Source organism: Nannospalax galili, unplaced genomic scaffold (assembly GCF_000622305.1).
Source record: "Nannospalax galili isolate Female #2095 unplaced genomic scaffold, S.galili_v1.0 scaffold3423, whole genome shotgun sequence".
In the NCBI taxonomy this organism is placed as follows: domain Eukaryota; kingdom Metazoa; phylum Chordata; class Mammalia; order Rodentia; family Spalacidae; genus Nannospalax; species Nannospalax galili.
Window position 1 is genome coordinate 64,330 of NW_008350119.1, and position 12,774 is coordinate 77,103.

The following is a 12,774-nucleotide window of genomic DNA, read 5'->3' on the forward strand; positions in this document are numbered from 1 at the left end:
AGTAAAGGTAGGGAGTAGGGTCAGCAACCAGGGGCAAGAGAGAAGAGAAAACAGAAAGCATTTTAATTAGGGAAATCTCAAAACATTTAAGCAGCAAATGGTAGCAAACACATCTTTAAAATGCAAGCATTCATTTAAGTTTTACAAGGGATAGCAAAAAACAAACGTGCAACAAATTTAGATTCTACAAAGCTGAAGATCCAGTAAAGGCAGTGACAAGAATATAAATGAGGAAATAAGGTCCGTGCGACTTTTACCATGCAGTAAACATGAGGAAAGGATGGTATTAATGTCATAACCAGTGGAAAGCATACTTTTCAGGGGTCGATTTAGCATCAAGCAAACTAGAAATAAACTGCTCAGAGGTTTCGATATATTCTTTATTTTATGTGTACTTTGCAGCTAATTCTATCTCATGTTAGAAGACCCATAAAAAGGCTCTTTACATACGTCTGGATGGAGCCACAGAAATAAGGGATTCTATTTTAAGTGTTAATAAGTACATCACATTTAATTTGGAGAATTAAGGCAGATGTAAAAGTGCTGGCTCATCTAAAGACAAGCAAAGGGCAGGTGCTACTTCAGAAATGGAATAAACCCAGTAGTAACCTTTGTCTTTAAGGTTTTCTATTTGGGTTTGCAAACAAGGACTACCATGAGGAACCAAAGAGCAGACAACTTTATACCCTAGCCCTAAACAGATCCGATTTACTATTACTAACTTTATTTCACTGAAATAAATTAGAGCATAATTTATAGAATTCTCTTCTTTAAAAAAAGATGAAAAATTATTGTAATCAATTCTTCCTAGTAATTTTCACATAAGATTTCATTTATATTTAACTTTTCACAAACTTAACTACTACATAAAAGGAAGCATATATAGTCTTCTTTATATGCTGATAAATTAAAACACTATCAGAATATGAAGTCAAATTAAATGTCAAGTTTTCTCAATTTATCTTACTCCCTCAACTAAATTTAAGTAACCAAATGAATTTCTTTTTTGGTGGGGATATATACAAACTGAAGTGACTCTGAGTCAAGATCAAATGAAACAATATTTCATAAATTCTAACATGCCTATTTTCTGCCTACATTTTAGTGTTTCTGTAGTTGGTATTCATCTTTCAATTGACAGGATGTCCCAGTTTAATACACAAGTAATTTATTTTTTAACGATATAGAAAGTAGTATGATGGCATGAGTCAAAATACAATATTTTCTATTTACACCTCTGAGCAATAACATATAAATCGACCTCTGTTAAATGAAGTGAAACAATATGGTTAAAAAAAATCTGTGTGTAAATGTTGATGAAAGAAATGCTTCAAAGGATAAAAACAAACTGAAGTGATGTCATAGTGGCTCATTTACCAAAGAATCTCATTAGTGTAACAGACTTCCATGCACTGCCTATAACCTCTAAATCGTAAATTTCTTACAATAACTTACAATATTTTAACAAAATTTCTTTGGTTAATGAATTCAGTTGATAGCAGACAGCAACAGAATGCCCATAGCTAGCACATATGGGCAAAGCATTGGCATAAGAAATCTGATCAAATCCATCTATTAGTGTCTTTAACTAACCAAAACAGTACCTACCTCCCAGCCAGTACTCTGTATAATAAAAGTAAAAAAAAAAAAAAAAAAAAAAAAAAAGTGATAATGATGAAAAAAAAAAAAGAAAAAAAAGGGAAAAGCATAAAAAAAAAACTATTCAAAAGAACAAAAAGGTCAGAGGAAGTTCAGATATAAGGTACTGTATACCATAATTTTTTCTCCAGAGTATGACAAGATATTTAAAACAGTAAATATTGCCTGTAGTCATTTTTATAAAATATTTTTCAAAACCGAATATCTAAATTTTTATCTTTGAAAAGCTATGTTTTAAAAGTGAAAGCATTTTTTAAGTCAAAGTACAAAGAACAAAAAGGTCAGAGGAAGTTCAGATATAAGGTACTGTATACCATAATTTTTTCTCCAGAGTATGACAAGATATTTAAAACAGTAAATATTGCCTGTAGTCATTTTTATAAAATATTTTTCAAAACCGAATATCTAAATTTTTATCTTTGAAAAGCTATGTTTTAAAAGTGAAAGCATTTTTTAAGTCAAAGTACAAATTTTAGGGAAAAGAGAACCAGCCACCTGCTCCATGAATTTAAATTAGATCTCTAACTGTAGTGAGCTTCATGCCACTGAAATAACCAGGTTAAACAGGAACACACATTGTAATTTTGTTCAAATGTCAATAATACAAATGGATGAAAATTTCTTGGCAACTGACTTGTATAATCTGCAACTTAAAGCTCAGGAAGCCAGGATGAAATTCCTTTCAAAGTACATGTATAATTGACTATAAAATGACATACCTGTTATGATCACAAAACCTAATCAGTCTTTTGCAACTTCAATATTTTAGTAGATGACAAGAGAATTCTGGCTTAACAGGAGCAGCCCTATTTTATTTTCAGATTGTGTCAATTCACCTACAATTGCTTGGCCATGATAAGAAAAAGGTCAAGCTGGAAGACATAAAGCACCACTAGTACTGAATACAGGAGTGGATAATCACTATTCTCCCTCCTTCATAGAGTGTGCCAGCAACAGGTAACAGCATGGGTAACTCAGGAAAGGGAAAAGAAACGCAGAAGAGGAGGAGGCTCAACAGGAGCATTTTAATAGAGCCAAGGATTTACTTTCAAGGCAGTTCACTGTGAACTGTCTACTTCACTTAAAAACAAAACAAAACGTAAAAAAAAAGTTTATTTTTATTTTATGTGTATGAGTGTTTTGCTTGCATGTATGTAAGTGCACCTGTGTTGTGCAATGCCTGTGGAGGCCAGAAAAGGGCACTGGATCCCCTGGAACTGGAGTTAAGGATGGTTGTTGTTATGTGGGTACTGGGATTCAAAACCAGGTCCTCTGCAAGAGCAGCCAGCACTCTTAACCTAAGGTGAGCCAGCTCTCCAGCCCCACTTCACTTTTTTAAACTAGCTTCAATTTTATTCTAATTTTGGTGATAATGTGGACTGCATAGTGAAGTGTAAAATATTGAAATTATACTATAATTAAGTTACACAACACACTTGTATTATTCATTATTTTCACACTAGAAATATATCAAAGGTAACCAACAAGCATGTTGGAAAACTAAAGTTTGGGTGCAGTCATTTACTAGGATTTTATTAAAGTTTCATATCACTTAAAAAATTAATTTATGTTAAAAAATTTTGGCAGCAGAGGAACAGATGTTAATTTAAAAATCAGACACATATAATCATAACTTACATTGTAAAACAGAAAGGAAGGTGTAATTTCAAAGCATTGTTAAATAGTGACAATTCAAAAATATGCAAAAAGAAAAACTGTCTGGAAAGTTTATAATGGTCATAACCACTTTAGGTAAATTTATTCTTACAAAAAAAAAAAAAGTCTCGTTTTTGCCATGATACATCTTTTCATCTGCTCATTTATCACCTGGATAAAATGATCATTTCATGGGAACTAGTCTAACACAAGTATGAAGCAAATTAAGGTTTTTAGACCTTTTTCTCCACTTATACTAAAGCTAGAAATTGGAATTATTACCTGATGAACAATTTTGCTGAATGCTTCTTGAAGTTTACCATGGATTGTGGAGAGTTTCTTTGCATCCCGATTAGCTTCATGAATAGGAATAAGTATTTTATAAACCTCATTAACTGCTTCATACATGCCAGCCTATAAAAAGAATTTTTGTGAGGTATTGCTTTCTTTTACGATCAATGAAAAATAATTACAATTTGTAAATTCACAGAATTTCTATTAATATAACACCACCGTAGCTTTTCCAATAAATCATTTTAAAAACACCAATTTTTAACTGTATTAATGCTTAACAAAAGAATTTTATTCAAGGGCACTGAACTCACATGCACCCCCCCCAAGTAATTAAAGATAACATATTTACACACATGCATATTTATATTACTATATAATTTAAACTGGACATCCTACTCTTGCCTAGCTTATGACTTCATTAGGTAAGTGTGTGTGTGTGTGTGTGTGTGTGTGTACACTTAGGCATATAAACTCAGAAACTAATTCTGAGCAGAGGAAGAAACCCAATGCTCTCATCATCAGATAATCTGTGGCCTTTGGAGAAACCTAAATCATTTACTTTTCCAAAATAATAAGGACACAGGTAATTGTTTATAGGAAATTCATAGAAAAGTCTTCAAATATTTTGATCTTTAACAAAACAGGAAGTCTGAGCCACTACATTTTCTTCCATTGGGATCTAGTTGGCCAGTGGTTGGCCAATGGTTACTCTGGTTATAATCAAAGTGAGTGAGTATACTGCTGTTACATTCTTAATCTTTAATAATACACTTGTCACTGTACTAAGAGGAGAAAGAGATGCTTTCCAAATGCCATCAAGTTCTCGTTGTTTAAGATCAATACATCTATTTTCCTAAGAAAATAAAAACTGTGATTCTTATATTTTCTCATCAGTTCCTAGGAATATCTTTAAACAATAATATAGCTATAATAGTGAAATATATTTAGTGTAAGTAAAATATCCTAGTAATTATTTTAATTAAATTTAAATTAAAAAGAATTAAATTAATGTTTACAAAATACATAATTATAAACTGGGTGTTGTAGCGCATGCCTTTAATGCCAGAACAGGGGAGGCAGAAGCAGGTGGATCTCTTTGAGTTCAAGGACAGCCTGGTCTACAATCTAAGCCAGCTGGAGCTACAGGGAAACCCTGTCTCAAGAAGACAAAAAAACAAAACAAAATACATAATTATGCATAGACAGTATACATAATTACATATTAAAAGAATGAAATTATGTATAAGCAAAAGTTTCTGTAAAACAGACCTCTAGTCCATAATCTAAATGTACCACTGTGAATTACTGAAATTACATACATATATAGACATATAGCTATATTTATTAAACTATCAATAGCAAAAAGACCAAACCAAAACAAAACAAACCTCTTTTCCCTTACTGGTTCAGTAAAGGGGTGGTCAAAGTTCTTAGCAATAACACATTTTATAAAGGACTGGATATTTCTCCCCACCCCCTCAAGTTCATGTCAGACAGGTAATGTGCCTGTGTGTAACAAGGTTTGAGGGCAGCACATGTCACGCATGTGTGTGAACACCCAATCATCAAGCTTATGAACCACAAAAGGATCAGGACTGGATATTTTAAGTCTGGAAAAATACTCTTAAAATTAAGCCTGAAAGCTGGGCATGGTGGTGCACGCCTTTAATCCCAGCACCTGGGAGGCAGAGGCAGGCGGATCTCTGTGAGTTCAAGGCCAGCCTGGTCTACATAGTGGGTTCCAGGACAGCTGAGGCTACAGGGAGACCCTGCCTTTTAAAAAAAAAAAAAAAAAAAAAAAAGCCTGAAAAATCACTATATTTAAATAGAGGTTGTAAGGGTCAATAAATAAAAATAAAGGTGACAATAATGTCAAGCACACTAATACAGTGTAATAAGCACTCTACATATTGATCCCATAAGGTACATATTATTATTAGATATATTTAACTGGTAAGAAAACTGAAACACCAATAGATTGAACAATTAGTACCTGAAGAAATACAATTACTAAATAGCAGAGCTAGGATTGAACTGACAATAAGCTTTCTAAATCTGTGCACTTGGCCAATATATTGCAAGACAGGGGTAAGGCCTAGAGAAGAAAAAACTTAATTCTCAATGGGGAAGAACAGCAGCATAGTATATTACCATAAGCTTTGCTCTTACCTTTTCATGAGCCTTAGTAGCTCCTAAATTTTGGTGTTGGGACACTAAATGTTAAGCAGAAAAATCAAGGAAAGTAGGCAACTCTATGGTAAGGAAGTATCTAGCTATCTTCCTTTTCCTGTAAACATCTCATCTGGGGTCTACCTGACTGCTTCAATTCTTCACACATAGGTGGAAGGGAATAAAGGCTGGTGTCATACATTGGTAGTTAGTCAGACAAGGGTTCTAGGATGTACTCAATAAAATTCCTGACAGTTAAGAGCAGGCATCTGAAATCTACGTTGTAAAGGATCACTACACAAGCAATGGTATGGGTGGCTATAACTTTCTGGTTACCAGTGCATTGCTCAACATATTGGAAAAATGTCTATAATTCACCTGGCAGATGAACTCTATAAAGCTACATTAGCCTACTCAAACAGAACTTATATATTGCTCAGAGAAGTTTTATTTTGTTCTTTTTAAAATTTAAAGGTTTTAGAAAATATTTTGTGGTAAAATTTTACAAACTAAGCCAACTGACCAACTGACTGACCAACCAATCAGCCAACCAAACCACATACTGTAGACTACCTGCTAATTCACCGGGGGAAATAACAGATACAAATGAGCAAGCAATGTACATGTCATTGGTAATTCAGAGGGCAACTGTGGGAAGATAATGAACAGCGTTACCTACCATAGAGAAAGAAGCAGCTGCTTGTTCCAGTAATCCCACCAGTCCTGATTCAGTAAAGTACTTCCCAGAGCAGATACCTTCTTCATCTGGAGATACTACATCATCTGAGACTGCAGATTCTTCTAAAACATTAGATGAAATATTCTAGATAAAAAATATTTAAAAAGTTTTTGTAATGGAATTAACATCCTCAATAAAAAATATATATGAAGTAATTGAGGGCTAAATTGATTAAGTTAAAGAAAAGGAGAAGCTAGGGCTATAGTTTAAAGTAGAGCATATGCTCAGCCACATGTGAGGATTCAATTCCCTGTGTGTTTTGTATGTGTACACAAAACATGAAAGACAAATTTCTAAAAACATTCTCTATTTTGATATGACAATAAAATTGTAAAACTACTTCTAGATAACTTTTCTCCCAATAATGATTTGTAGAAAAGTCCTCTATCTCCACACATATGCCACTGGCACACATGGGAACAGACACACTCTACTCAGTTTTTTTTCAAGTTGTGGGAAAGAAAATTAAGAAAAATCATGGACTAAGTACTAATATGACACAGACCATCTAAAGGAGACATTCTGATCAGTTTATCCTCTCAAAATTTACTGTAAAGGAAGGTATAACATACGATCTTTTAGTTTGCTTCATAGGCACTGAGTTATTGAGGAATAGCAAGCACACTAAAAGTCCTTTTAGTCAATGAGATTGAGTTCAGCCAGCCAACATAAAAAAAGAAATGGCACATCAAGTTCCATGTAATCTCTCTTAAGTAAATACCCTTAATACAACCTTTTCTTTCTTTCAGCTTCGGTTTCCTTAAAATAGAATGTAAACTTGAAGTCAGAAGATTATCAAATTATGGATATGATGATTTTTCCTCTATCTTTTATATTACCTGGTCCAAAATTAACTCAATAGCATTTTTTTTTGAGATTTGCCTCTACTGTTTTATTCAACTTAGTTTTCAGAAAATTATCTATTTATATTCTGATATCATCAGAAGATAGAATATTTAATTAAGTTTTATTATATTCAAAATCTGCCTTAACAAGTTTTGAAGAAAAGCAAAGATTTCAACTAGAAAGTCAGAGGTTATGTATCTCTACTATATGGTTGCATACTACCATCTGTGAGCCATGATATCAATATCGCTTGTATACAGGGAATGAAGAGTGTTGACTTTATCTAGTGTATTAAGTAAAAGCGACTTAGAGAGTTTTGACTGAGGGGCTGGAGAGATGGCTCAGTGGTTAAGAGCACTAGCTGGTCTTGCAGAGGACTCAGGTTTGAATCTCAGCACCCACATGGTAGCTAACAACCATCGGTAACCACAGTTCCAGGGGATCCGATGCCTACTTCTGACCTCCGTGGACACTGTACAACACAGGTGCACTATTATACATGCAGGCAATATATTCATACAGATAAAATAAAAATAATAATAAAATCTTAAAAAAAAATTTTTGGTTGAACTGTTTCCTAAACATATAGATTATAATTTGCTATGGACAGTGTGCACAATGAATAGCTGAGTGGGATAATATACATGTTAATTTGTTCCACTATAGTATCCATTTTACTACACACACACACACACACACATTACATTTTGCTGTATACCTTAAATATAAAACATTACAAGTTTTCATTACCTCACACAGTAGGCAGAGGCAGTAAGATCTCTGTGAATTCAAGGCTAGCCTGGTCTACAAAGAGAGTTCCAGGCCAGCTGGAGCTACAGGGAGACCCTGTCTCAAAAATACCAACAACAATAACAACATCATTACTTAATACCTAAATTTTTAATATTTTGAGGGTCATATATTTTCAAGATGCAAAGTCTAAATAAAAAGTAGGAAAGGGAAAGAGAAGAAATATACACAACACTGATAATTCAGAGGTAAGGAACTGTTGAAAGAGAAGAAATATTCTTTTTAAAAAATTTTTTTTGATTATTTTTATTTTATATGTATGCATGCATTTTATGTGTATGTGTGTATTGCCTGCATGTATGTAAGTGCACCCATGTCATGCAATGCCCAAGGAGGACAGAAGAGGGCACTGGATCTCCTGGAACTGGAGTTACGAACAGCTGTTAGCTAACTACCATGTGGATGCTGGAATTTGAACCCCGGTCTTCTGCAAGAGCAGCTAGTGCTCTTAACGGTTAAGCCATCTCTCCAGCCCCCAGAAGAAGTACTCTTTAACTGGGGAAATAGCTCAGAGATATCTATGCCCACCAAGCACAAGTCCTAATTTCAATCCCCCATTTTTTTTTTTAAAGCATTCTTTAATAGGGCTGGAGCGGTAGCTCAGTGGTAGAGTACTTTCCTGGAGTGTGCAAAGGGCCCAGCAGAGTAAGCAAAACAAAACAATGCAACAACCTAATGATAATGACAATGTAATGTTCATATACCCTGAAAAGCACTGAGCTAACTCTTCATGCTTTCTCCACAAACTGAAGGATTCTAAGTAACAATTAGTAAAAGTTAAAACCAAAACAGAACATACCTTGATTTCATGTACATATATATAGCAGATTCCTACCTGAAATGTAACACACCCAACAGGAAGATACTTCCGGTCCTCTAGCATGCTCAAATACTCAGCAACAAGTGCTGCTGAGTGGACTAGGCACTGAGCGGCTTCAGCATGATTGCTTCGTTCAGAGTGTTTGCCAGCCATGTTCTGCAACCAGGTCAATCGCAGGTCTGGAGAGGTCTGGTAGCCCTTGGCAATTCTAATGAAGACAGAAATGCTGCTCAGTTACCACTTGCTTCCTAAGCTGTGTGGATAGTTCAGAGAGCTGTTCAGAGTTTACCTAGACAAGTTCTTGTTATTGCACTCAACATCTTAGGACAAGCTTGTAAGTGACAAGAAAATGTCACCATGTATATATAGAGGGTAACTGTGGTACCTGAAATGGGTATTACCAGTTTGGGTGGGGACAAAAAAAGACATGCCATCTTAAAATGTGGATGAAGGAAATCACCAGTTAGGGAGAAGAACAGATTTTATCATTATTTATTATTCTTGTGTGTATGAGTGTATTATTGTGCATGTATGCCGGTGCACCTGTTGTGCAATGCTTACAGATTTCAGGAAAGGGTGTCAGATGCCCTGGAACTAGAGTTACGGACAGTTGTTACCCACCAGATGAACCTGGGTCCTCTGCAAGAGCAGCCAGTGCTCTTAACCATTGAGCTATCTCTCCAGCCCCCAAGTTCGATTTTATGTGCTCTTTATGAGAACGTAGGGAAGTCATATTTAAGGAAAAATAGAAAATATACAAGGTAGTTTCATCACACTGACTTCATTTTAAGAGAATAAAGTGATTTATTTGTTACTCTTAGGACAGGCAAAACTGAAAAGAGAGGGTAATATGGCAAAGAAAAAGTCCCAGGTTTTGCTATTGCATCTATTAGGATCCAATAGGAGGGGTTAGAGATGGTTCAGTGGCTAAGAGCATTGGCTGCTCTTGCAGAGGACCTGGGTTCAGTTCCCAGAACCCCTATTGTACCTAACAATCCCTCTGGCCTTCTTGGGCATTGCATGCACATGGTGCAATTAAATACATGCAGGTAAGATACTAATACACATTAATAAATAAGATATAATAGGAATTCAAATTTCTCAACATTTGCACCAAAAACTGTACCAGAAATAGTACCTTTAGTTATAACTGTAATTAGGACATTAATTTGAAATTAGGACAATTTATATTATGCTAAACATTCACATACTGTATATTCTTAATTTTTTTTTTACATTTAAAATGTGGGTTTTGGGCTTTTCTAGGAAGTTCAAGATTTCATTCCCAAACACTAAAAATAAAAACAAACAAACTGAATAGTTATATTTACTTTTTGAAAGCAGTAATAGGAAATTCGAGAAAGCAGCCTCAAAAGTTCACTTTGATCTTTTTTTTTTAAAGAACATTTATTTATTTGTTTATTTTTATGTGTATGAGTGTATTGCTTGCATGTATGTGAGTGCACCCGTGTCGTGCAATGCTGCAGAGGTCAGAAGAGGGCTTCGAATTCCCCTGGAACTGGAGTTAAGGATGGTTCACAGTCACCATGTGGGTGATGGGACTCAAACCAGGGTCCTCTGCAAGAGCAGTCAGTGCTCTTAAACTGCTGAGTCATCTCTCCAGCCCCCCCCCCCCCGGATCTTTTAACCTAAATTAGAAAATTACAGAGCTAGAGAGATGGCTCAGTAGTTAAAAGCACTGGCTGCTCTTACAGAGGACCCAGATTTGGTTCCCAACACCCACATGGCAGCAAACAACTGATACTGTTACTCCAATTCTGGGGATCTGATGCCCTCTTCTGACCTCTGTGGGCATTGTATGACATGGGGGCACTTATATACATGCTGGCAGAATGCTCATACACATAAAAAATTAAAGTAAACCCTAAATAAAATGAAAAGTTTAAAAAAAAGGAAAATCACTTAATTTTTTGTACTTTTCTTCTCTTTTAATGTTACCCAAAGTATCTAAGTCCATTATGCAAATAATAAGTGGATCACATATACTACCTGTACATGAGATCAATCAACATTTCAGGATCCTCTTGGTGTTCCTTCATTTTAACAGTATCAGAAAGGATCATATGGAGATTGAAAACCAGATCTTGGACCTGCAGTAGAGAATTATATGAAAATTTTCTTTGTCATTCATTCTTAAAACCTAAATGAGTTTGGGAAATATTTCAGATAAGCCTCTAAAGATTTGAAAAAAAGTTTTATCATACTGATAATATTCTAAAGAGGCCAAGTATGTGGGTGTGGTGAGGGAAAAGCAGTAAACAATATCAGTTCTTCAGCAGAATATGATTTTTTTTCATTGCTTTCAAATGGAAACAAGTAGCACTGTAAGTGAAGTATATAAACTATAGGGAGATGGGGAATGCAAGTGACAAATGGAAAATTCTCTCCTATGTTTTTGATTTTAATTATAAGTTAACTTGATGAGGGTTACAGAGCTGGCTCAGTGGTTAAGAGCATTGGCTACTCTTACAGAGGTCCCGGGTTCAGTTCTCAGCACCCACATGGTGGCTAACAACTGTCCATAACTCCAGTTCCAGGGGATCCAATACCTTCAGTGCCTCCTTCGGCACTGAAGACATGCAGGCAAAACACTCATAAAATAAGTAAAATTTAAAAAATTAGTTTGATGAAACTTTATTTCAAGGCAAATTAATATTTGAATAATAAGAATGTTTCATCACAAAGCATTGTCTACATTGCCAAAGTTTATTTTTAAACAAATGTACAAATTAGACACCAAAGATATTAACTATTTTAAAAATGAGTGACTAAGAAGATGGTTTAACTCGCCATGTAAGCATGAAGATCTGAGTTTGTCAATACCTACGTAAAAGGCAAGTGTGGTGTTTGGAGTGCATCTATAATCCTAGTAGATGGGGAGATAGAGGCAGAAGATTCATGGGTCTTGGTGGCCAGAGCCAGCCTAGTCTAACTGATAAACTCCAGGTTCAATGAGTAAACCTGCCTCAAAAATAGGATGGAAAAGCAGCTGAGGAAGATATCTGACATTGACCTCAGGCCTTGACACAGATATACACATGTGTACCTGCACATACACAAACACACATGGAAGACAGCCTAAGAAAACAGTCTGAGGTACATGACATGCAGAAAGAAATATGTAAAAGCCTCCATGAAAACCCCTATAAACAATCTTTAAATTTCTTATTCAATAATCTTACTGCAATTAATAATTTAGACAGTAGCATTTCTAACCTGATCAGGAAATGTTGTTTCCCTCAATTCCAGATCTTCTTCAGCATATGTCAATATAGTCTTTAGAGAACGTCTTAAGAATTCTTCATTAAAATTCTGAGATGTACCCACCAAGGAGGATAGTGACATTGTTACTTGCATTTTAACTCTGGCAAAGTTCTGTGAAAGGGAAATTGTCAGGTCAATATTTAACACATTTAAAATAAAACACATTTTGTTTCTTGGCTAAAGGATTAAGACAGGGCTGGGACTGTGGCTCAAGAGTAGGGTGCTTGCCCAGCTTGTATGAGGTCCTGGGTTTGATCCCAGCTGCAAACAAAGCAAAAATACATATTTGGTGAAAAATAATTCTGAATAAAAGATTTTTTAAAGTAATGAAATATGCATACTGAAATATACCCTAGTGGTGGCACATGCCTTTAATCCCAGCACTCAGGAGGCAGAGGCAGGTGGATCTCTGTGAGTTCAAGGCCAGCCTGGTCTACACAGTGAGTTCCAGGACAGCTGGGGCCACAGGGAGACCCTGTCTCAAAAAGACCAAAAA

At 35.2% G+C, this 12,774-nt stretch overlaps 1 protein-coding gene and 1 non-coding gene across 4 annotated transcripts in view; both read right to left on the minus strand.

The window, feature by feature from the left end:
* Positions 1-12,774, minus strand: part of LOC103745296 (dedicator of cytokinesis protein 7) — a gene marked incomplete at its 5' end in the record, with an annotated part of 101,577 nt that overhangs the window by 22,262 nt on the left and 66,541 nt on the right. For 2 of the 3 annotated variants that reach the window (XM_017801690.1, XM_017801692.2), the window contains 6 exon segments: positions 1,609-1,623; positions 3,598-3,729; positions 6,458-6,601; positions 9,009-9,201; positions 11,004-11,104; positions 12,231-12,389. In XM_017801690.1, the coding sequence (XP_017657179.1) occupies positions 1,609-1,623; positions 3,598-3,729; positions 6,458-6,601; positions 9,009-9,201; positions 11,004-11,104; positions 12,231-12,389 (744 nt within the window). 3 annotated transcript variants of the gene reach the window in all.
* On the minus strand, positions 5,097-5,199 carry LOC115072721. The gene has a single exon (XR_003851745.1). It is a non-coding gene; the product is annotated as a small nucleolar RNA U13 (small nucleolar RNA).